This window comes from Mustela nivalis (genome assembly GCF_964662115.1).
Source record: "Mustela nivalis genome assembly, chromosome: 8".
In the NCBI taxonomy this organism is placed as follows: Eukaryota; Metazoa; Chordata; class Mammalia; order Carnivora; family Mustelidae; genus Mustela; species Mustela nivalis.
Window position 1 is genome coordinate 75,867,008 of NC_139027.1, and position 27,014 is coordinate 75,894,021.

The 27,014-nt window shown below is 36.8% G+C and overlaps 1 protein-coding gene across 1 annotated transcript in view; it reads right to left on the bottom strand.

The window, feature by feature from the left end:
- Positions 1 to 27,014, bottom strand: part of LRPPRC (leucine rich pentatricopeptide repeat containing) — a 103,789-nt gene that overhangs the window by 10,919 nt on the left and 65,856 nt on the right. Inside the window, exons 26-32 of the mRNA XM_082746943.1 lie at positions 19,423 to 19,491; positions 18,515 to 18,605; positions 13,468 to 13,610; positions 13,225 to 13,333; positions 9,366 to 9,492; positions 3,670 to 3,758; positions 33 to 237 (exon numbers count right to left, since the gene is read on the bottom strand). Of these exons, the coding sequence (XP_082603069.1) occupies positions 33 to 237; positions 3,670 to 3,758; positions 9,366 to 9,492; positions 13,225 to 13,333; positions 13,468 to 13,610; positions 18,515 to 18,605; positions 19,423 to 19,491 (833 nt within the window). The remainder of the gene's footprint in view (positions 1 to 32; positions 238 to 3,669; positions 3,759 to 9,365; positions 9,493 to 13,224; positions 13,334 to 13,467; positions 13,611 to 18,514; positions 18,606 to 19,422; positions 19,492 to 27,014) is intronic.

The following is a 27,014-nucleotide window of genomic DNA, read 5'->3' on the forward strand; positions in this document are numbered from 1 at the left end:
TATCCGACAAAGGAAAAGTTGAAAATACTCACTTCTTTATTTGTGCCAAAGCAATATTATTGATGAAAACCATATTTGAAAGTCCAATTGAATGCTCGAGTCCATCTACCATCTTCTGAATCGCCTGAATGCTTTCTACATCACCCTTCAAGGCACATGCCTGAATAAGGCGGGTCACTGCCAGCCTAGAAGGTATCTGCTCCAGATCCAAGGCTGCTTTTAGTGTTGTTAGAGCCTCTACAAAGAAGAGCAGGCGACAGAGTTTTTCTTTTATGAACTATACTGCCTAATGCATTTTGAAAACTAGCTCTTAAATATGAACACCAAATGGCTACACAAAAAGCTATGAATAATTTATTCTAGATTACAGAAAATATTAATACTTTATGATAAAACTAAAAATAAATAATGATTTATTTGAGTATAAAATATCAGAGACCAGAGAATTTCTTCTTTAAGTAAATCAGAGAGAAAATAAAATGCTACTGACAGAATGTGGGTTCCCTTCAGGGATAACATTCAGTGTTATTCAGCGATTTCAAGGAAATTGGCAAATTTAGAAAAATATAAACCAGAATCTTAAAAATCAGAGTCTCTCAAAATATTGTAACTTCTACCACATTCATACTTTCCCAGATTTTATAACATTCAAAAATTATGTGATTATCAAAATCTTCTAATATCCCAGAGATTCTTCCTTGAAAACAATGTCTCTTTCTAGTCTAAACAGGATGGATTAGGCGGCAGCAGCCACATGGGGCCATTCAACTACCACACTATCAAATTCATTTTACATGACTGAACACTTAGTAGGTATTTGTGTGCACTTTTTTCAAAGAAAACAATGATTCCCAAGGGTACAGCCACAGGGTTTTTTTTTTTTTTAAATAAGTACCTGATTATGGATAAATATGGAATATTCTTTCACTATAGGGACTCATGTGCCAGTATAACGAAATCATTAAAGATAAAGTGGCAGACTGGAGGGAAAATTTAATACTCAGAATAACAATCACCACTACCGCTACCAAAAAAAACTTCATGGCTTTTTCAAAATTAAAGCAATGTAACCCAGAAAACACTAAGATTCTGAAGGCAGCTCCCAAATGAGAACAACCTATCTTCTACCCAAGAAATGGGGAAAGGGTAATAATTAAGCAGTCTATTAAAAATGCTACAGTAAAAAACAATGCGTTCAGTGTTTATTACTGTGTCAACAATTTTTAAATACTCCATATCTACAATCTAAATCAGTGATTCTCAAATGGGAAAAGAGAAAAAAGAGGTAGTTTAAGAGGTACATTCACCAAAATTTTATAAATACACGTGTATCTAAGAAACAAAAATGTTACTTATATTATTTTAGTAATATCATCTATTTTTTAAAAACCTTGATAAAATCTTCTTAACTGGTAGTCATAACCAAATAATCAACTTAAAAACATTCCTTTAGCCAAGAGTACTATCCGAAGGATGTTCTCACCACCGGAATTAAAAGAGTTACAAAAACAAGATAATGACAGTGATGATAGTAACCAGCATCCAGTTGATCTCTTCTACCTTTGCTGAACATTTACTACAGGCAGACACAGTAGTAAGCAGCTACACTCACAAGTGCCCTTCTGAGGTAAGTACCGATTTTGTAGGTAAGAAACTGAGAGCGTTTCAATAATTTGCCCAAAGTCATACTGCTAGACACGAATCCAAGAATCCAACACCTAGAGTCTGCATCTATAGGCATATGTGTAAGTGAGAGAGAAAGAAAGACTGGGAGAGTTGATCATTTTACATCTACCTGAAGGGGAACATGGGACCTTAGAACCTAAATCAAATTCCCGTAACAGGACTCGCCTTCTGAAGTTTAGGACCTAAGGTACACCCGGAGTCTTTTTCAGTCACCTTAATTTCCTAGTAATACTGATTATGTTGCAAAGGTGCCACAAATCAGCTATTTGCATTCTAGAACAGGATTTGCTTATAAAATCATGTTAAGATTGAACTGGTTTTATTTTCGTTTTAGATGGGACGGTGAAAAAGAAACCTGAAAAGGAGAAGAGGATTTCACAAACCGGGAACTCTAGTCAGCCATGGAGCAAGAGAAGGAGCCAGAGACTGTGCCAACACCATTTCCATCCTTGCCGACGGTCACTACATTAACGATCGGTGGCAGTGTCACAGCTCCTGCTCCTGCTCTCAAGCCAACCTCTGGCTGAACTCAACAGCTGAGAAGAAAAGATGTGAAATCAATCACATCATAAAGTTTCTAGTAGTTTCCACAGGGCACATTCTTCTACAAGTGAAGGACAGTAGTCAAGTTAAACAAATTCAGTTCAGATTTAGCTCAAAAATTAATCCCTTGAAATGAAAAAAAGTGGATCTTTATTTCCACGTCTATAGAAATACAAGCTTCTTTATATGGGGAACAACTTTAACTTTTCATGTTTTATAATTGTTTATCATTTCTAAAGTATCAACTTGACCAAAAGGCTTTTTTTTTTTTTTTAAAATAAAAAATAAGATGAAAGCTTTTAAAGTTTTAGTAACAAGCTCTGCCCAAAAGGCTGTCTGGATGGACTGGCCCTGCCTGGGGAGTGCTGAGGTAGAATATTGCAAAAAGAGAAACCACCACTTACATACTCAGTCCTAATCAATTAGGAGGACCTCTAAAGACCAGCAAATTTAGGTATTATAGGTAACAGTAAAGGTGCACAATTAGCAACTTCTTCTCAGGGATGTGAAATTATTTTATAAACACGCCAAGTGAGGAATAACATTATTAAAGTCCAAGGAAGAAAAGAGATAGTTAGTTAGTTTTTCCCTTCAAGATTTTCTGCGTGGGTTTTGTTGTATTGACAACACTGTGGTTTTAACAGTTTTACTGTATTGATTAAAATTCAAATGTAAAGCCCAAGGAGAAACGATGCTTACCTAAATTTAAGAGAGTCATCATCTTTCCCCTTGGGAGCTCATTCCTAAGACCTCGGATTCACAAAAACCCTCCACTGAACAAATGGCCCCCTTCCCAGTCCTCCCCGAAGTCGTCTCTGCAGCTTTCTTGGGTTATCTTCTTAACATTAATTGAAAAACGCTAAATTCCAAACTCCAAACAAACACTGTATTTTATTGCTGTTGGTATTATGAACTATTGAAAAAGTATTAGATTAAGTTTTAAAAATCAATATTATAATCATTTGGTGCACAATCCCACACATTTAACACTCAATTTAACTCATTTGCTATCTCACACACAACCAACACAATATGCAAGAAACAACTGCTGGGAATTGTTTCAGATGCTCTCTAAAGTATGTTAATTTCCAAAGCAAAATGACTTGTGCTGTGAATTTTAACGCACTTGAAAGCCTGTACTTTCTCTCGTTCTGGAACACAAATTTTGCATGTCTGAAGAGCTGTGATTCATCTTAAGAAAACCCATCTTGTGTTAAATGGAATGGAAACTGGACTAAGTGGTCAAATGACAAGTACATTCATATTCAAGCTGTATTATAAATGCATGTACAGTAATTTACGTCTCTCAGCTACCACAAAAGGCTCTTGATAAGCAGGTAATTTGCTAAATGGACTCCTTTATCCAAGTATTCGAAGGGCGTTACAAGAAAAATCTGCAGAGGCATTAATGTGACGTAAAGGTCAAGCATTGTGACATACCTTTCAAATAATCCCGCCTAACTTGCGTTATGATGAGGAGGCTGTTGGCAGCATCGTTCAGTGTGAAGCCCTTGATGTGGGTCTCAGCGCTAAAAGAAGCAGACATTTAGAAAGGAATTACTGACATGCTTCTGATACGATAATAAATGGTTGAGCACCAAGGTGAAATTATAAAAACTACTGTTCGTATGTTAAAAATATTGCTGCAAAATATCGACCTGGAGACAGCTTTTGTGTTATCCTGTCAATGGTTATAGAAGGATAATTTTTTTTTGCATTCTGACAGATGACAAAGTTGGAAATGAGCAACAAAAGAAACAAAGTACAAGATTTTTTTTAAACAATCGGTTCAGATTCTTGAATGCTGACATATTAGATGATAAAATAACTGCGTGCCCTGCATTGTTCTGCTGTATCCTAAGCTGGATACTTTTTCCTCTTTTCTCTACATTCACCATAATTATAAAATGTAAAACTATTCTTTCAGCAACAAAAATGAACATTTATTTTCAGCACAGTATATTTTAAATATAAACGAAAGCATATTACTAACTAACACCGTATCATTTGGTTGATTAATTTTCAAATTTCTGTCATCTAGCTACATACAGTTTTTAAAGGTGAGCAAGCGTACTGCTGAACTAAAACCATTGTTACCTTAAAATTAAAAATCTCACACAACAATCTTGTCCCAGCCATTTCATTTGAAACAAAACCCCCCAACTCCTTAAAACTCAAGAGCAAAATTCGGTTTACTTATGGCTAAAACCTACATGATTAAAAAACAACCCTAGCCTGAGATGACTTCTGTTCGCTACACTGTTTGCACATGTCCTGTGATGAAATTTCGGCCTCCTTAATGCCCCTAGGGTTCATCTCCCGATTAGGAAATCTCCACAGGTCACAAGGAGCAAAAGCAATTGCCGCCATTTGCCTTATCAAGCTCAGCGATGATCCTTCTGCCAACAACCTCGGCCTGCCGACATGAACATCTAAGCCGAGGAGATTGTGAGAAAAGCAGGGTCACTGCTAAATTATTCTCGTCAATCCCAAGAAAATCCTCCAAAGACACTGTGACGTGCCCATCCTCTCAGTCACTTCCAGCCTCAGAAATTCACCCCTGCAGTCCCCAGGCACAGGATTTTCTTACCCCACCCCCTCCACCCAATCCTCTTAATCCCACCAAAGCACCCATTGCTCAGTTTGACTTTTTTTCCTTTGTCCCCATCTGTCAAAGCTCTTAAATCAACAACCCGTGCATGAGACCATAAACGGCATAAAATAAAGGATTTACTTTCTCAATCTTAAGCATGATTAAGTAAACAGAAAACACTATTAAAATTAAACTCACTTAAGTCATCATTACATATATTATACCATATTTACATGTAAATATTACCTAAAATTCATTGAATCCATGCGGTAACAAAACCTCCATTTTGACTGACACCGAGTGTGAACCGTTCACCTTTTAAAAACCTCAAACACAGAACATTTTCTTTCCATGATCTAAGCTGCCCATTCAATACAAATACAAAAGCGGGAATTAACAGGAGACAGAAACTCTCCCAGTATTCAGTATTATATACTGAACACTCTATCTTATATATGCACAAACTGACCCATCAGAACCAAAATATATTCCAAACTGAAAAAGGAGAAAAACGACAAAAAGTTACTGGCAGAGGTCTCCGTGTTCAACAATAAAAGAAGTTTCTGCTTCTGACCCATACTATGGATGTGACCTTTTATAAGGAAAAAAAATATCTAGTCCAGAGCTGTCAAATTAAACTTCCTGTGGCGATAGGAATATTCGTTATCCATGTTGTCCAACAGGGTAGTCGCTGGCCACATGTAGTGACTGTGATGGAGGAATAGAAATCGCAATTTCCTAAAAATACAGTTTAGTGTTATCAGAGATCTAAAATAATAATCTCCTTTACTGCTCTTCTTCGAATAAGCAGTTCCCCTCCCTCAAAAGAGTTCCCTACATCTAAATTTTGATTTTGAAACATGACGAAATGTAACTAACTCTAAAAATTTAAGAGAGTTGGCTAATCTTTTAAAGGCTGCGGTTACTGTTACTTTTGAGGTTCCATAACTTGGGAGAAAAGTTTAAATATTCTTGTTGATGACACTCTCCTAAGTAAGGGTGCTTCATTTTAACCAACAAATCAGAGACAGTGAAGGTAGAACAAAAACAAAGACTGCGTTCTTTAGTTTACAGAGAAAACTATTTACTCTTAAGACTTAGCAGGTAAAAACACGGACTGAAACAACAAACAGACTGCTCTTCTGGACTGACAGCAGAGGGCCAAAATTTGAGGGGGGTACTGCTACTTGCTATAGTGACTCATGTGGTCATACCATATTACAATAAACGTGGCCACTAAAAAAAGCAAAATTCTCTTTTACTCAGAGCACAGATATACAACTGAAGAGATGACCCTGTTAATTAGAAACGTGAACTTCAACTACCAGTTCTGAATTTCTAGCCAAGAGTTACTTTCAAAATAACCCAGTGTAGATCTAACCCAAGATACATTTTTTTAGATTTATTTCTTTGAAGGAGAGGAGAGAGAGAGAGAGCGCACGCGCAACACCTCAAGCAGCCCCCATGCTGAGTGCAGAGCCCAAAGGGGGCTTGATCTCAAGACCCTGAGATCATGACCTGGGCTGAAACCGAAAGTCAGATGATCAACCCACTGAGCCACCCAGGCACTTTACCAAGATACAATTTTTTGTAGTTAGATGTAACATTTTTCTGGTTCAAGGGAAAGCATGTGCATCTAATCCCCAGTGAGGTGCCTATAGGCATGGTAAGGCTTTGCATCCAGGATTTTCTTAGGCCCACCCAGCTACAAGTGAAAGGCAGCCACAAAATACTCCTGGAAGAGTAACATAATTAAGATAGAAGTGCCCTCAAGAGTACAGAAAGGCTTTATGAAGATCTAGAGAAGGAGGGAAAGAAAAATCAAGCTACATTTTACACATCGCAGACAGAAGGGGAAATGGAAGGGTTGTGCTTGCAAACATCCAGATCAGTAGCTTTCCCACTTGTGTGAGCAAGATCCACAGTCACACAAAGAAGAAACATTTCATACTACCTATCAGTGCAAATACCAATACAACTCACAAAACAATCTTTACCATACGAAGTGCTTCGATATTTTCTATTCTATTTAAAAAAATGCTGGTTCTGATCCACTAAAGAGATTCCGTGACCCAAGTGCTGGCTGCAACTGTAGTTTGAAAAACCACCTGTCAGTGAGCCATCCTCAGTGAAAGGTATGCACAATGCAAGAACACTCTAGGGTAAGGCAAGAAAATGTTGAAGCTTCTGTTTTTACATCTTATTATCCTCTGAAAAATTTCTGAGTATGTTTTAAAATATACTTAACATATGCTACTTTGGTACAATTCACTATTAATGGTATCTGATCAAAATGTTTACAACATACAATTATTGAATCACTTGGGTATTAAATGCAGATCCCTGGGCCCCATACCAGATCAAATGAATCAAAACCTTTGGGGTGGGCTGTGAGGAATCTTCTCAAGCTACAAGAGTATGAGGCTCCAGGGGGCGGGGGGAGAAGGAAAGGAAATAAAAGAATGTGTGGCTCTGCATTCTAGGAAAAGCCCAATTAAAATGGGGAAAAAAAAGGTAATCTATATTTTGGGGAAGTATTTCAGGATCAACCTCAGGATTAAGAATTTTAAAAAAACCTTCCTTCTCTGCTTCTATCCCCTCACTTAATTATACCCAGTTCTCAACACAAGAGGCTCCTCTTTTCTCTGTCCCTGCTCCTCCCAAATCACTGTTGCTTTAGAATGCTTTTGATTACAACAAGTAGTGTTAGGAGAAGGGTTTAGGTAATAATTTCCTGAGAAAAGTAATTTTAGGAAAAACTCCCACCCCCTTGATGACTCCAATGATTACAGATGAAGGAATGCTGTTCAATGTCAAATTTTCCAAGTCACTAATTTAGCATCTCTTGGGTATTTTAGAGATATGTAATTTAATTAGCAACTGAGCAAACACACAAATGAGATACAGAATACATGAAAGACTTATGTTTGAGAAGCCTTAGTGTGACTGTTCTTGCTATAGGACATACAAGATGATTCAAGACTATAGGTATACAGACGATGTGCATATGTGTATACATACATGTTGTACTTGTATACAGATGGATCTATACACTCACTGTACATACATATACACTGTCCATGTGTTTATATGTATTTTCACAGACAAGTACAGTCATATACTTTTTCCAAAATATAATGAAACACAAGCAGTAAATATGGCCCAATGGTGCATAACTTTAACATAACACTGGTATTAAGAGCAGATCTTCCAGCAAACTGCAAGAATGGTACTTTCTAGTCAGGATTCTAATATTCCAAAAACACTGTGACTTAAAAGCTCTGAAGGTCAAAGTTGAGCCAAGAGAGATCATTTCAGAACTTGTAATACATTAGGAAAAGGCTGACCCTTGCCATTGAAAATAAGGCTACTAACACGTCACCAGGACAGGTCTACATCACAGAGGTCACTGTGCTCCACTCCATTCTAAGCCTTCTCTGGTATCTCCTTTGGGATAAGACAACAGAATCTCTTAACTGACACACCAGGTAGGAAAACTTTCTTGTTCTGATTAATTTTACTCTCAGGAACTAGCCAGAGGAAAAAAACCCCTACCACAACCACCCAACAGATTTTTTTTTTTAAATTCAAAATCAAATAAAAAACAACAGAAAGTTAAAAAGAAAAGGCATTTAAAATGTATTGAGCACCTATATTTTCTCCACTTCACTCTATGTTCTTCAACACCTAAAAGGGACCTTTTTTTTTTTTAAGATTTTATTTATTTATTTGACAGAGGAGAGAGATCACAGTAGGAGAGAGGAAGGGAAGCAGGCCCCCTGCCGAGCAGAGAGCCCGATGTGGGACTCGATCCCAGGACCCTGGAATCATGACCTGAGCCGAAGGCAGCGGCTTAACCCACTGAGCCATCCAGGCGCCCTAAAAGGGATCTTTCAAGTAAGTCTTATCATCTTAGCATCCACTCATCATCATAAGAAGAAATGAGGTTCACAGAGGGGATAATTTCTCCAATAGAAACTCAAGTAAGATTCGAATCCCTGACTAAGTTCAAAGCCCTTCGGCTATTTTCACTTTATCAGGCTCCTTCTACCACAAAAGGCTCAGAGAGCTAGACACTAAGTAAGAAAAAGAGTATGATAAAGGGAAAAATATAATTTTTCAGTATATGGACTTCATAAATGAGTGGAAGCTTTATTAGGGGAAGAAAATGTACTGCACTGTGGAAGGCCAGTAAAACTTATATTTTTATAGATTAAAAAAAGCCCATAAAATTAGAAAACCAGGGGTGCCTAAGTGGCTCAGATGGTTGAGCATCTGCCTTTGGCTCAGGTCATGATCTCAAGGTTCTGGGATCAAGCCCTATGTCAGGTTCCCTGCTCAGCGGAGAGTCTGCTTCTCCCTCCTCCTCTGCCTCTTCCCCTGCTCATGCTCTAAAAAAAAAAATTAGAAAACCATTTCATAGGATTTTTGTATGTAGTTGAGGATAATTAAGCAGCTGCTACTACAACAAATCATTAGGAAAATCCTAATGATAGGTGATACTTTTTTAAATGACAGGTTTAATAAATGGACTAATACTTACAATTCTTTCACTTGCACTGCTTCTATGAAACTATCCTTCTCCAACAATAATTTTATTAGATTGCTGTAAGTCTCACTGTTGAAAATAATGTTTTGCTTTTGTGCCTTCAGGAAAATAGTATATGCATCTACGAAGGAAAAAAAGCAAAAAATGAGATGATGTTATTCTGAAATGTCAAAAAGAAGGAAAACCCCCTAGAGCAAAGCCTCAAAGCCATATACGTGTTTGTTTTCATGTTCACCCACCACAGCACTCTCCAGAGACACACACACTGACCAAAACAACAGATACAGTCACACTCCTCATCTTGATAAAAACAAAGTCACAGTTTTGAACAATCTACTTAAGCCATGTGGTTGGTACCTGAAAGGACTTCCTTATAAAATTACTTTTCTTTTCTTTCTTTTTTAAGAGAGAGAGAGAGAGAGAGAGAGAGAGAGCAAGCGCACAAGCAGGGACAGACACAGAAGGAGAGGGAGAAGCAGGCTCCCTGGAGAGCAGGGATGGGGGACTCGATGTAGGTCTCCATCCCAGGGCTCTAGGATCATGACCTAAGCCGAAGGCAGTGGCTTAACCAACTGAGCCACCCAGGCGCCCCTGAAATTACTTTTCATACTAGCTCTCTAAAGTCAATAAATTATTTTCATGCCAATAAAAATGAGAAGTAGCTCTTCTCAATTTGTCAAAAGATGATACCATTTTCAAAATCAATTGCAAAATGTGTGGTAAAGTCCAAATAAACCACAGGTATAATTTAAATTGAGGGGAGCAAAAGATGCATTTTAAAGCAATCTTTAATCTATAAGTGGGTGGTTACAATGGTTAACATTTCAACACAATAGCATTAAAGTGAATATAGCCTATAATTCTAAAATTAGGAGATCAAATTATTTGGCTACGACAGGACTTATACAAAAACATACAATTTTCAAATATACAGGTATCTAACAAGTAAACTAAGCAACATTTGTTTGACTGATTAACAGTTTTATTTCACTTGTTCACAATAACTGTCAGTGAATGAAAAGATGTTACCAAAAGAGAAGTATCTACACTTTTCAGTCACTTACTTTTCTGAAATAAAATTGCCTGGCTATAAACATCCAACTGAAACTATAATCCACTCTCTGGTGTGTATAAACAAATCACAATAGAGATGGGGCACCGTGAACGATCATGTACGACCTTCAGTGGGTATAAAGCTCAATATAAGAAAATACAATACATGCAACTAGGAGTGAGCAAGATATTAGTACTCTGAAGAACATTCTGAACTACTTCAGAGGTTTCTGAACAAGCAGATGTTATATCTGTATTCCAAGGTTAGGGCAGTTTGCAAGAGCCCTTCAATTAAACTGAAGTGACAATGTCAGAAACTTACTCTTTCGTGCTAAACTCAGAGAAAACTAGAGAGAAAAGGTATGACATTAATATCTGCATCTTAACCAAGGAGAACAGATAAAATCCATCATTCAGTCGACAATGTTCCCTTTTAAGGAAGCTGAGAAGTCAAATGCAGTGCAATTATAGTCTACGCCCCAACAATCATCGTTTGCTCAATGAAAATATACAGGAGGTACAATTAGAATATTTAAGATTAACAAAATAATCGGGAAATCTTACTAGTTGTTTTCTAAAGTTGTAGTTTAAAGATTAGAGAGTGAGCATGCGTGTGGGCACACACATGTGAGCAAGGGGAGGGGCAGAGAGAGAGGAAGCAGACTCCCCAATGAGCGTGGAGCCCAACACATGGCTTGACCTGAAATCCCGCAATCTGTGAGATCACAACCTGAGCTGAAATCCAGAGTCAGACGCTTAACCAATGAGACACAGGTGCCCCTAAAATTACAGTCTTTGTGTGAAATTGCTATGGCTGTTTATTATTCTCTATTAGTTAGAAAAAAGAAAGAAAGAAAGAAAGAGGCAATCACTGTAATGCCCCAAACTCATTTGCCACAGGTTTCTGGTGTGAAAGTCAGTAAGTATACTAAACTATCAGTAATTCGATAAAGTACTAATGTTAACAATCAATTTTCAAACTATTCATGTTTTGCTAGGCATTCAAATCCTGGAATAGACAAAAGACTAGAAACTCTGAAGAACAGGATAAACCAGTTAAATAAATATAAATTGTATATTAAAGCTAGAATAGGGGTATGTTTATAATAACAAACACTGCATTATATTTATTAACTGATTTTTACTTAAATGAAAATAATTTTTAAAAAGGTGACATATGAAGGGGTACTAGTCTTCCAGCAGTTAACTATACACTAATTTTATACTCCTTTCGATCTAATTAAAATTCTACTATTGGAATAGTACCCATAGTCATAATTTTGTATTTAGGTTTAACATATATATGGTAAAGACTCAAGGATGTATACACTGAATATGCCACAAAGGAAAATGACCCAAAGGATAAAGTCACTATTCATGATTGAGAAAATATAAGAGCTTAGCTTATTCTTTCCTCATATACTTCATGTCAGTGTCACAAAATTCTAATTAAGTCAAGAAATTATGAGGTTCTGTAAATTTCTAAATTGATTCTTTTCTACTGAACAGAGTTCAAAACTGTCAATATTAAAATTAAAAAAAAATCTGCTGCATATTGGTTAAAGTATCATAAAGCATACTTGAAAATCCACACAGGATCGAAGGAATTAAAGATGATGCTAGCATGCTATGGAGAAAAATTAACCAAAGTGAAGGATACAATAGTAAGATATTATTTTGAAAGAGTACAATGAAGTCTAAATAGAAATGTCTATCATGTAATAGGCAAGCTGATACCAGAGGGTTCAAGATGGTCATAAAAATTTTAAAGCAGTCATAGTAGTGGTAGGCATGCCACTTCAAGAAAGTCTACCACGAGAGAAAAGGACGTGCAAGACACAGACCTCATGTCCTGCCTCCAACCCTGAAATAGTGCTTGATCAATTCAACATACACAAGAACGGTGCTTAATTGCCCTAATCATTTTCTGCTTTCAAATAAAAGCGAAATACATAATAAATACATCTGCCAAAAAACACTCATGATCATGCTATTTTCAAAGTATACTTTTTAATAAAATGTATACCTATTTTAGTTCTTATTATAAGAGATTTCAGATGTACAGAAAAATATAGACCCTTCCATATGCCCATCACCTACATCTAACAACTATTACCATTTTGCCATTCTTGCTTTATCTTTGTTCCTTATGGCTTAGCTATTTTAAAATATATTATAGATAATCTTGATTTTTTTCCATCTTTTAGTACTTCAGTAAGATCTCAAAAGTTAAGGACACTGTCTGATAAATCTTAACACCACTATTGTATCTAATAAAAATAAGACAGGGGCACCTGGCTGGCTGAGTCAGAAGAGCATGAAACTCCTGATCTCAGCAGGGTCATGAGTTAAAGCCCCATGTTGGGTGCAAAGATTACTAAAAAAAATTATAAGCTTAAAACAAAAAAGAGAGAGAAATAGTTCCTGAATATTATCTACTACTCAGTTGATGTTTACGTTTTCCCAACTACCCCAAAATGTGTTTGTTAATTTAAACTTTTTTTTTTTTTTTTAAGATTCTATTCATTCATTTGACAGACAGAGATCACAAGCAGGCAGAGAGAGAGGAGGAAGAAGGCTCCCGCTGAGCAGAGCCCGATGCAGGGCTCAATCCCAGGACCCCGAGATCATGACCCGAGCCGAAGGCAGAGGCCTTAACCCAATGAGCCACCCCGGCACCCCATATTAAAAAACCAAAGAAAATAATTAATACATGTAAGTTCCATCTCCATCCTAGAGCACTACTAATTTGTTAGAAGGACTTAGATCCCCTGTTGCTATTAGAAGCATACAGATTTACCTTTGCTTCTCTTTTGTTGGCAGGCATTCAACAGATCTTTCTGGATATTACTTTCTGTATGTGAGGGTGATGAAAAATTCAGGGAGTGCTTTTCATCTTCATACCACAACTGGAAGAAAGAAGTATTCAGTTAAACAAAACCTGGTATACAGAGTGATCTTTTTAGAATGAAACTGGGCTAATTATGCCCTACAGTTATACTGACAACAAAACCTGTTAGGTTTACAGTTAAAAAAAAATTACCTCGGGTACGTCAAACGGAACCTCTTGATTACTGTTTCTAAGGATTTCTGCTAATAATCTTAATGTCTTTGCACGTGGAATAATATTTTCTTCTTGCATTTTATTCCACACAGCATCAGCTTTTTGCCAGTCACCATTTACTTCTGCAAAATTTTGAATAAGCAGAAATTAATGAACATACTAAGTCCAATTCTTAAAAATGTGTAGAATATTTTCCCTATTTAATGTTAAAGTAAGCATTATTCCAAATATTGCCTCCAGGGAAAAGAACAGGATGATTGTGGACCCAAGGCAAAAAGACTTCCTTCTGTATGTCTTTTGAGTTTTCAACAATGGAAATTCCTTACTTAATAAAAAACAACAACCCCCATCCCACTTTACTACACACTTTGATATGAATAAAAAGTCTGTCTTTCTAAGGTAACCTGAGAAACCCACTGCTGAAATCAGAATCAGAAATAGGTAACAATTCAACTATACCCATGAGATTTTGGAAAGATAATGTGTACATGTATATAGTGTAATACACAGCTGGAGGTTTGAAGTGATTCAAAGTGCACAAATGTATGATTTTCTTCAAAAGTGTCAAATCAACAAATCCCTTTCACTTAGTAGAATAGGGAGAATTCTTTCTCTTCTGCTGAATTGAAGAATGTCTATGATATTATGTGATAGATTTTTTTTATCCCACTAATGCTATCAGACTAAGTATTATAGGGCAAGGAAATAGGCAGACTCCTTCACATTGAAAAACTGAGTTCCTGTTATGTGTAACCTAATCTTCACAAATAGCAAAAACTTAATAATCAAGACTTAATTTTTAAACATTCTAACAGGTTTTGAAAAGAGAAACGGTCAAGTCATTTAATATAATAAACTTACGCTTGTGAAAAACCAGACCAATATATTAAAAATATCATGACACTAATTAAGTTCAGTGAAAGTATTACACACAAAGAAATACTATTTTAACTGTGGTTTTTGAAATTTTCATATATGAATAATGAGTATCTTCATTCTGTATAGTCAACTCTAGGAAGGGGGCTGTTTCAGAGCACAAATGCTCCAAAAAACATACATAAATATGTTTCTCAAAAATAGCAAAATACTGAAAGCGATGGGATTTTCCTAGATTCCCCCACACCTGTCCAACTGAAAAGCTACATTTTTTGGTAACCAATGACTCCTGGAAGTAAAAAAACTCAAAAGAACAAAAACAAAACACACTTATGCTCCATCAGAAACCTACAACAAGGGGCGCCTGAGTGGCTCAGTCATTAAGCATCTGCCTTCAGTTCAGGTCATGATCCCAGGGTCCTAGAATTGAGCCCCACATCAGGGGGAGTCTGCTTCTCCCTCCCCCACTCCCCCTGTTTATATTCCCCCTCTCGCAGTCTCTCTATCAAATAAATAAATAAAATCTTAAAAAAAAAAAAAAAACCTACAACAAAGAAAAAGGTAATAGTAAGAAAATTTCCCCAGGTCATACACAGATTGTAATGATTTTCTACATACTTTGGTAATAAAAGCAGTCCCATATAAAACCCTTAAATTTACAATCTCTTTTCCCAAAACAAGACTCTCGTAAGCTAATTATGCTTTTCCTTCATTAAAATGTTCTCATGTAATATAAAATTCAAAAGTAACTTCTCAAGTATATGAGTATATAAAACTAACTGGACTAAACAAATGAAAAACAAAACCCCAAGTTCCAGTATCTTTAACTCTACAGAAGAGAAAAGGTGGAACATTCTGTCCCCTGCCAAAAGGTATACCTGTGGATTGTGGAAGACATAGTTAGGGAAGGTTTCCAAGAACTGGTAACAGCACCGCTAAGGTGGTTTTTACAGAGATTCATTTTTAAGATAACATGAACACTGAAGAGAAGATGGATGGAAGATGGACAATTCTGTCTTCAACTACAGGAACTCTATGAAAGTTATTTTCTTCTTCTAAAAAAGGCACACATATATGAAAGCTTCCACTTTAGGAGGACAAAGATATTACAGAGATGCAGCTTTAATTAAAATGGACTAGCAACTTTAAAAAAAAAATCTCAGAGTGCCTGGGTGGCTCGGTCAGTTAAGTGTCTGCCTTTGGCTCAAGTCATGAGCCTAAGGTCCTGGGACAGTGCCCCGGATCAGGCTCTCTGCTTAGCAGGGAGCCTGCTTCTCCCTCTCCCCCCATGCCCAATGTTCTCTTTCTCTCAAATGAATAAATAAAATCTTTAAAAAAAAAAAAAAAAAGAAAGAAAGAAAGAATGAGCTCATAAAAAGTTCTACCAGGCCAAACATTTTCTCAGGTATTCACAATCCAAAATACAAATTTTTCAAGTACAATAGGACCACATTTCATATATTATCCCATATCATATGTTCCTTTTCAAATAAAATGGAGTCCATGGTGCTTTAATAAATTATTTAACTTCTTCAAATAATGGTTCAAGGGGAAAACGGAAAGAGGGGGCCACAAAGGAGAGGCTGGTTGAGAAAGGGGAGGATCAGGGTTATCACAACCACATTTTCAACTTACAGCACCACAAAGGCATGAAGTATACAACCTGGGTTATAAAGTATACTTCATGATAATAATTCCTGACTTCCAGCCTTACAAGAGGCCACCCTCACCTTACAGGGATCTTCAGACTACTGGCTCAAACACAGATCAAGAAAACTGAAGAAGGTGTCCAATACAGCCAAGAAAGGGGATGAAGGAGAAAAAAAATGGTAATAAACCTCAAAGACTATTTATTCCTAAATGAAATTTTAAGATGAACCTACGGGTTGTTTTCTTTTCTTTCTTTTTAAAGAAAGCATCAGCAAAAGGTCATCTGTATAGGAAAAAGAGGTTTGTGAGGCTGGCTACCTCCTGCTCCTCATACATCCTTCCAGTTTTTTTTTTTTCACTCCATATTCTTAATCTTGGTTATAGGCCTAACTGCACAAAGCACTACCCTATCTGCTGCGTCCTCCCCAATATCTAGCATAGTTAGGGATTATGGTCCTCTGTGGGGACTACTTTAACTGCTAAGACTCATTTGGATACATTCAGGGTTTTTCTTTTTTACTGAAGTTGGTATAAAATTAGAATTTAAGCATGAAATAGTTCCTCAAAATAAAGGGGTGGGGAAGGGCAAGAATTAGCACTTGAATAATACAGGTTATAACCCACCAATTAAGGACTACACTCCTAAAACCTAAGTTTGCTAACTGCGTATATTCAATAACAACCTCAGTATTGTGTGCCAGAATTTAACCATTAAACCAAAGAACTGAATTTCAAGAATTTTAAGAGTTTTAAAAATTACATAGCAAAGTGTGCATTTCAATGCAACCAACAACTGAAATATAAATTTTACAGCAAGTCTTATTTATACCATTAACATAGAAGATAACTTTTTTTTCTTAAAGATTTTATTTATTTGACAGAGAAAACACAAGCGGGCAGAGAGGCAGGCAGAGGGAGAGGGAGAAGCAGACTCCCCACCGAGCAGAGAGCCCCGATTTAGGACTCAATCCCAAGACCCTGGGATCATGACCTGAGCCAAAGGCAGATGCTTAACTGACTGAGTTGCCCAGGTGTCCCAAAGATAAAGCTTCTAATGATAATAAATACAAATTCAAAAAGACAAATGAATTAAGTTATTGACTGCTGTCTATGTTTGGTGAAGGTAAATTTCCCATGAGAAAAACAAAATAATCTGATCAAATGTCTGGGGGAGTGGAAGGATGAAGGGATGAAGAGAGGGCGGGGCAAGAGGGAGAAAGGAAGAAGGAAGGAAGGAAGGTAGGTTAGTTACTGACTTGTCTAAGAGTTGCTCTTCTCCACCCAAATACCCTAAAAGAGACTGCAAAGTTCCCAGATGTATAAACTGGAACTGACATACTAGAACACTGTTTGATAATAAAGATCAAGTGTTTCGGAACACAAATACAAATCCAGCCTAAGGAAACAACTATGGGCGTGAACAAAGATTAAGGCACAAAGATAGCACAAATACAGTACTGTTTTATAATGTGTAAAATGAATTTCTAGTCACATGTCTAGCATAAGGAGATTGGCTGGATAAATTCTAGTACAGCCATGCAACGTAGTCATTTATAGGTAAGAAAATGTTTGTAATATAAATTCAGTCAAAACTATATTAGAATATAATCACATTTTTAAAAACTGTTTAGCAATGAGTCTGTGTATCAATATGCATTTTTCTGGAAAAAGATTTTTTTTTTTTTGAAGATTTTATTTATTCATTTGACAGAGAGATACAACAAGAGAGGGAATAAGAGCGGGGGCAAACGAAGAGGGAGAAGCAGACACTCTGCCAAGCAGGGAGCCTAATGTGGGGCTCAATCCCAGGATCCCAGGATCCCAGGATCCCAGGATCATGATCTAAGCTGAAGGCAGAGCATAATGACTGAGCCACCCAGGCATGCCTGGAAAAAGATCTTATACACATGAATGAACACGGTAGTGATTATGGGATTTATAGGAGTGACTGGTAAGTCTACCAGAGGACTTAAATAAAAAGAAAAAAATTAGGGGCGCCTGGGTGCTCAGTGGATTAAAACCTCTGCCTCAGCTCAGGTCATGATCTCAGGGCCCTGGGATCCAGCCCTGTATCTCTCTGCTCAGTGGGGAACCTGCTTACCCCTCTCCCTTTGCCTGCCTCTCTGCCTACTTGTGATCTCTCTCTGTCAAATAAATAAATTAAATCCTTAAAAAAGAAAGAAAGAAAGAAATAAAGAGGAAAAGAAAAAAAAAATTGGTCTCTCCTCGAAAAGTTCTATTAAATTCTGTGGCCCTGATAAAGATTTTTCTTACCTTTTCATTACTGCAGTAAGACTGTCAGAAACTATGAAACTTGTCTGGTGTCTAGTGATACAATAAAACAATCTGTGATAAAATTTAATCTGGCCTCTACTTAAAACTCTGTTGAAGACCACACATTTGACAATCACTAGACCTTCCCGATACTCCTTTCTTGCACCTGCCTTCAACAGAATTAATGTCTGAAGATGAAAACATGACGAACAGTCAGATTACTTACTATACAATTTTAGTAGACTGTAGTACAGCTGGTCTCTATCACATTCAAACAACTTCTGTGTCAGCTCCACTAATTTTTCTAGAACTTCAACCTTAAAAATAAGATTAACAGATGGATCTAGAATGTGTAAAGGACATATTTTATAGCTGACAAATCTCATTTTAATAATCCTTCCACCAAGCTTTACCCAAAGGGCAGATTAACTTCACTTCAAAAGTTAAAGAGCCGAGCACACCAATGTGAATGGACTTACTGCCACTGAAGTGAACACTTACAAATGGTTAAAATGATAAATTTTATGTTATATATGTAGTTTACCACAATTAAAAATGACTTTTTTTTTTTAAGCTAAAAAGCTGAAGAAGGACTCTGTAGTCAAGAACAAAACATGAACAATCATCTGGCTGAGGAAACCTCATGAAGATACATTCTGAGAATTCAAAGACACTACTGGAAGAAGATCCAGTGAATACACTCTCCAGTTAATAAGAACACTCCTACACCCAAGTGTTATACTCCTCTTCCCCTGTGGCTTCCACTTGGCGGGATATGAAAAGATATCTGCACTGGAGGAGATGTAAAGTAGAAATTCCACTGGGCTACCCTAAGTGACTCCTCTGGTCACTGAGGACTGAGGCAGATTTAAATTGCAAAAGAAACAAGGTTAGCCTGCTTAAGCCAACAACTTAAAAATCTTCAGGGCCCAAATTAAAAATTTTAGGGATTCTACTGCACCTCAGGAACAAGAATTAAGCTACTACTTATTTGAAAAACCACCAAAGATAATGCTGCTTCCATTAATAATGCTCTATGTCCCAAAATCCCCGAATGCTCATACGACATGTAGGAAGGACACTTGCTTTCTACTCACAGTTTTAGGTGGTCGAGACCAGAAATTAAACACAAACCTGATTACTTGAAATACATCTTTCACAAAACCACTGAAGTCTTGTGGATCGAGCTCTAATGCCTGGAGTCTATAAAATAAAATCATCAGAGAACGTGTGAAGTAAGGCTCAGCTAAATGTGAATTTTCCCTCAAAGACAATAGTTTTCATCTAATCCACTGCCTCCTTCCTAAACAAATATAAAAAAAGAAACCTATAACTTAATACCAGTTACCAAAGACTTTTAGGATTAAAACAGAGCATAAATAGGAACCTATATTTAACCAGTATCTAGAATATTTGGGTTATGTCAAAATATTGCTTTGCAGGTCAATTTTCATTCAACAGATCTTTAAACATTAAGATGGTTAAACTTTCTTTACTATACAAAGGAACCTTGACTCAGTGTACTAAATCAATTCTAAAAGATGTCAAATTAAACACACACACACTTCAGAGATCCCAATGGATTCAGGAAGCAAAAATTAATGTACACATACTTATGAACCATCATCACAACAATAAACCAATGGCTTTCACTTTTAAAAGTATTGTGACGGCCACAAATGTTTGCCTATTATCTAAAACTAAATGTGTAGAGAGCGAGGTACTTAAGCAAGCTAAGTACTTAAAATTAGTTCATAGTCTTGGTTTATTTCAATTACTGAGATATATGTTATATCCTCAATCAGAAATTACTAGGGTTTAGTCAATAACTCTGGTGGCAAAGCAGTTCTTTTTTAATTTTGGATACTGGAATAAAAGGCAAACTAATTCACACATAATTCCAAGGATTTGTCACTCTAACTACAATATTCTCATCATGTGTAAGAGGGTTTCCCCATTAAATAGTACATTTCAATCACAGCATTATGATAAGAAAACTACATACTCATTAGCCCTGGCTGCTCCAGCTTAGAGGAGGTACCTCCACTGATTTCTCCGCTCAGCTTTGTTGACTAAACCACGGATCCCTCAAATCTGATCTCTTATTTAGAAGTCCTCATGATTTTTTATTCCTTCAAGTAATACTGTACAATGTTAAATTAAGAACTGAAGCAGACAGTAACATCTCAGAGCTCTGGTAGGATGACAGAGAAACAGGCACAGCAGAAGTTGTAAAAGTATTTTCATTCTGACTGTGCAAGTATATGCATTCTGGGATAGAAGAAAGAAATGCTGAATAGATCAATTGCTGAAATATATTCTCAAATACATTAATATTTACATCTCCACACAATTTCTACTCAAGGATTTTCTCACATTACCTCTTTGATTTCATAGGCATTACTCTGAAAATGAAACCAATAAAAATGAAACCAAATGAAATCAAATGTATACAAAAAGCCCTTCCAAAAATACTAGACTATCTTCTTTAGAAGAAGGCATAATCCAAGGCATACAATCAATTATAGCTTCAACTGACTGCTGATGCAAAACCAATGATCTTAATAGCACAACTTTTATGTTTGTAAACGCTTCTTTTTGGTGGCTGATTAATCTGCTTGTCACGAGCAGGACAGCTGACTTTATACAGCAGATAGTCCTAGGTTTCATTTTGAAATTGAGAACTGTTTTCACATTGTAAATCTCAATCATCAAAAGAACATCTAGGTCAGATTAACTAAATCTCCTAGGCTTCTATAATAGTCTACATTTCTGTATCTCTTAACATCTTACTGAATTTTAAACACAAGTTGAAAGCAAAAATAGAAAATATAATAAAACTTGGAGAAGAACAGAATTCTAATTGGGATGTTATATATATCAAAAACCAATTAATTAGAACAGTTTAATTAAAACAATAAACTTACCTAACTTTTTCTGTTTTTGCTACATACAGTCTAATTAATGAACACTGAGAATAAATTAATTACTCTAATAAAACATCTGGCAAGTTTGTTTCCACCGAGGTTACTGTGCTCTAAAATATTCTTTGTGAAGTTCCAATTTAGCACCAGGTTCACTTGTATAAGAATAACAGTAATGCAAAATACAAAATAATTTCTATTTGTTACATTACTCTGATGTAAATTTGTTGTTACCATAATAGGCTTCAATATATACTAGTAAAAAGACCTATCAGGTAATTATTATCTTTAAAGTGGAAAGAAATGAAGATTCTTCAGAAAGAAAAACTACCTTAAATTTGACCCAAACAGAAGTTTTTACCTGTTTGATTTTTCCTGCTGTTAGTGTTAGAAACATGAAATGGAAAACAAATGAACAACTATCCCAGCCTCATATCCTCTATTCAACATAGCAGGGAAAAAAATGAAGTGCATGAGAGGTAGTGGACAAGTAAAAACAAGAACCCAACTATTTATCTTTATAGCTAGAATAGCAAGGGGAGAAAAAAGTATCATGGAACTTGTTAAATCTTTCAATTATCTGTCCTTTTCTCTAAAATCGTCAGGGATGGGGTGACTGGGTGGCGCAGTAAGTTAAGTGTCCAACTCTTGGTTTCAGTTCGGGTTGTGATCTCAGGGTCAGGAGATCAAGCCCCACATCAGGCTTCAGTTAGCATGGAGTCCGCTTGAGACTCTCTCTCCCCTCCTCTGACCCTCCCACTATGTGTGCATGCTCTTTCTCTCAAATAAAAGGACATCTTAAAAAAAAATCTTTGGAGACAGACTTAAAGACCATGTCTAGAATAAGGAGGAAAATATGATTGAGCAAACATGACCCACTTAACCACATGTTACCGGAGATATTAATAAGTAAACTAACTCATGGGTATGAACTGACACGAGAACTGACATCTCTTGAAATTTGGGAGGTCAGGGGAAAAAATATCTCTAAAAATCCTTCTGTATCTATAAGATCCATTCTGGCTTATTAAAGAAGGCAAATTAAGATGAGACCTTGCATGTGATCCAGCAAAGAGCAAAGGTAAAAGCCACAAAGACTGGGAGATCACTATAATCCAAACTTTTGGTCCTAAACACAAAACCATAAAAAGAAGAGTTTTGCCCCTGAGTAGACTCTGGCTACCATATAATGGAAGGGTAACAGCAGATAAGAGGAGAAAAAAAAAATCAAGAAAGAATAATTCTGAAAAAGGGTAAGTTCTTTTGGTGGTTCAGATACTGAGGGGTCAGGGGATCATGGAGATTATACTTCAATGTATATACAAATGCATCAAACCAAAACACTGCATACTTTAAACGATGCTATAACTTATCTCAATTTTTTTTTTTTAAGATTTAATTTATTTGAGAAAGAGACAATGAGAGAGAGCATGAGTGAGGAGAAGGTCAGAGGGAGAAGCAGACTCCCCGTGGAGCTGGGAGCCAGATGTGGGACTGGATCCGAGAACTCTAGGATCATGACCTGAGCTGAAGGCAGTCATCCAACCAACTGAGCCACCCAGGCGTTCCACTTATCTCAATTTAAAAAAAAAAAGATTTTATTTATTTGAAATAGAAAGTGCGCATAGTATATGCCCGTACGAGTGGGGTGAAGGGCAGAGGGAAGAAGACACCCTGCTGAGCAGAGAGCCCAATGCTGGGCTTAATGCCAGGACCCCAGGATCCCGACCCGAGCTAAAGGCAGGTGCTTAATTGACTGAGTCACCCAGGCACCTCCATCTTATCTCAATTTTAAAAAGACAGCGAGATCACAGAGGTAAGAATGAAGAACAAAAAGAAAAAGTGAAATCAGGACCCAATTTCAAATTCCATGACTACCACTAACTAAACAAACTCCATACTAACACTCTGAACTAAAGCTTCCTGCTTTAATTACTTCTCAGAGTTGTTTTGTGAGCCTCATATAAAACTGTACATGAAAATTAATTGAAAGTGTAAAAGTGTAACTAATATTACTTATATTGTTTAGCTTGTAATCTAAATTTGAACCTCAAAGGAAAAGGCTGAAATGAGAAATGCTAACCAAAATTAAAGCAGACTCTGTTTCTACCTAGAAAACTCAGCAGCCCCTGGCACATGGCAGGCATGAAGTTTGTGATCACTGAACTGCTCAAAGGGATAAGAATAAACATAAGTATTTCTTTACAGAAACCTTTAGTGTAGTTATTTAACCTTTCAAATAAAAATTTAACTTTTCTCATACTTGTATGTAACACCCCTCCCTGGACTTAATGTCCTGTCTTAAAACACAAAATGAAGTACCCAAACAATATTAATTCATTAAATGACCTTGCAATACTTCCATCCTGGGAGGTGACTTAAGTACCTTAAAAAATACTTTACTGGGGCGCCTGGGTGGCTCAGTGGGTGAAGCCGCTGCCTTCGGCTCAGGTCATGATCTCAGGGTCCTGGGATCGAGTTCCGCATCGGGCTCTCTGCTCGGCAGGGAGCCTGCTTCCCTCTCTCTCTCTCTCTCTCTCTGCCTGCCTCTCCATCTACTTGTGAGTTCTCTCTGTCAAATAAATAAATAAAATCTTTAAAAAAAAAAAAATACTTTACTGATGGGGCGCCTGGGTGGCTCAGTCTTAGTTAAGCATCTGCCTTCAGCTCAGGTCATGATTCCAGAGTCCTGGGATCAAGACCTGCATTGGGCTCCCTGTCTAGCAGGAAACCTGCTTCTCCCTCTCCCACTCCGTCTGCTTGTATCCTCTCTCTCGTCATCTCTCTCTGTGTCAAATAAATAAATAAAATCTTAAAAAAAAAAAACCTGACTGAAAAAATGAAGTCCTTTCTTAGTGAGAAAATACCATCTTAATATATGCCAACAAACTGGACAACCAAGAAGAAACAGATAAATTCCTAGAAACATTTAACTTTCCAAAACTGAATCAGGAAGAAATAAAAAACTTGAAAAGATCAGTTGCTAGCAATGAAACTAAATCAGTAATCAAAGTCCTCCCAAAAAAGAAAAGTTCAGGACCAGCTTTACAGATGAATTCTACCACACCTTTAAAGAGGAATGAACACCTATTCTTCTCAAACTATACAAAAAAATAGAAGAGAAAGGAAGACTTCCAAATTCATTCTATGAGACCAGAATTACCATGATTAAGGGGGGAAAAAAATGAATTAATGAAAGGAAAAAAGAAAAGATCATCTTATTTTATCGTAACTTCTAGCAGAAGAGCAGGGGAGGCCTGGGCTTTAGACCAAATCTGCTATGATGACCACAGAAGAGGTATCACCTATAAGGATAGAACAAAATTTCTGTATTTATGCGTCAGGGGCTTTAACAGTAATGCATTTCACTTACTTCTAAGAAATAATCCTAAGTAAATCATCTGAAAACCAAATATACCTATACCTATACCTATAGATTAAGATGTGCATTATGATGATTTCTTTTAAAAGTAAATAATTTTCTCAGAAGACAAATGGGCAAATGAACTTTAGTTCACTCACACTATGGGGTGACGTAGTCATTAAAAATAATGATCAGAAGAGTTCTTAATTACGCATGCGTCGAATGCAGAAACAGTGATGTAGGATAAAACTATGGTTCTATGGTTCTATTGATAAACATTATCAATTTACTTCAATTATGTACAAAAGAAATATGTGTTAACTAAAGGACAGAAAAACCACAGAAATGACTAGCTGAGTAATGGGATTAACAGTGCGTCTTCAGACTTGGCCTATTTTAAAAAGGAATCATAAGTAAATTTTATTTGAATCTATTCACAGGGGAAAAAGTCATATCGATCATCATCACTGGTGCAACACAGACTACAAAATACTGACTGGTATTATTAGATAGGTTTGTAAAAATAATTTGTGAAAATGTCCCCAAGTTCATTCCAGAATGTGCCAGAAGAACATTGAGAGGATCTAGGGATAGTTACCCTGCAGATGAGACTGCAGGAGACTAAAGAGTTGACTTCAATACAGGAAACTGTCGCACAGAAGGAAGGGAATAAAAGTTAACACTTACTATTTAATAATGGACCAAACACTCTTTTGAGTGTTATCTGATAAGAGCCCTAAGAGATAACACAAAGACAAAAGATGGAGGCACTTTCCTGCCTCAAGGCCTTTGCACAGGGAGTTCCCTCTACCTGAAATGCTTTTGCCTCCACTCTGTGTGGCTGGCCCCCCTGGCATTCTTTAGTTCTTATGCCAAACATGACTTCCTCAGAAAGACAGAGTCTGTGGTATATCCTTCTATAGCAATTACTGCATTATATAGATTCATTTTTAAAGATCTTTTTCTAGGACGAACATCTTTCTCAAGATGTCATTGATATTTATTATTGGGACGCATAGATGGTTCAGTTGGTTAAGCGTGTGCCTTCGGCTCAAGTCACGATTCCAGGATTCTGGGATCAAGCCCTTTGTCGGGTTCCCTGCTCAGTGGGGAGTCGGCTTCTCCCTCTGCCCCTCCCACCACTCATGCTCTCTTCTCTCTCTCACTCTGACATAAATACATAAAATCTTTTAAAGAAAGTATTTATTATTGATATGATGAAGGGAGAGAGGGAAGAAAGACAGGGAGGGAAAGAGGAAAGGAGAAAAGGAGGGAATAAGGGAGACAGGGTAAACTGGTCAAACAGGATGGACCTCAAGGGCACTATGCCAAGTGAAATATGTGAGGCAGAGAAAGACAGAGTATGATCTCACAAATATGTCGACTCTAAAACAACCGAACTTCTAGAATGGTGTTTGCCAGGGGCTCAGGAGAAATGGGGAAATATTGGTTAAAGGGTACAAACTTCCCTTGTAAGATGAACAGGTTCTGGGGACCTAATGTAGTGCAAGGTGACTGTAGTTAACAATACTACAGGGATGCCTGGCTGGCTCAACAGAGGTGTGTATGACTCTTGATCTCAGGGTCTGGAGTCTGAGCCCCACACTGGGTACAAAGATTACTTAAATAAATAAAACTTTTAAAAAAATGTTTTTAATAAAAAAGAGAAACAATACTGTATATCTATATATGTTTATGTATAATCTATATATGTTCATGTATATATACACCTATATCTAGCTACATTTTTTTAAAGTAGGCTCCACGCCCAGTGTGGAGCCCAATGGAGGGCTTAAACTCCTGATCCTGAAATCAAGACCTGATCTGAAATCAAGAGTCGGACACTTAACCGACTGAGCCACCCAGATGCCCCACTAAGACAGTAAATCTTAAATGTTCTCATCACAAAAAAGAAACTGTAATTATGTGCAATGACAGAGGTGTTAACTAACGCTACTGTGGTCATCATTTTGTAAAATGTAAGTAATCAAATTAACATGCTGTACACCTTGAACAGACACAATGTTACATGCTAATTATATATTAATAAAGCTGGGGAAAAAGAATTTTTTAGAGATTTCCCCTTTCCACCTTTTTGCTTGACCTCTAATATGTGTTAACAGCTTCATCAAACTCTCAGATGTTGAAGAATACCATATGCATCAACCCCTGACCTCATGCTGCATTTCCTCCAGAAAGTCTTGCCTAATTTCCTTCACTGGGAGTAAGTTCCATCCTTGAACTCTCAGAAGTATTCATACTTTTCTTATGGCAGTTAATACTTTTCAGTCTCAAATCATAATTATTCTCATACATTAATCTCACATTCAAGGAGTGGCACATTAGCTCTTAATAAATCTTCATCTGATTCTCTCTTACTCTCCTTCTTTTGGAAGAACACACTTTTTGTGAGTGTAAGAATTTATATGCTCATTATA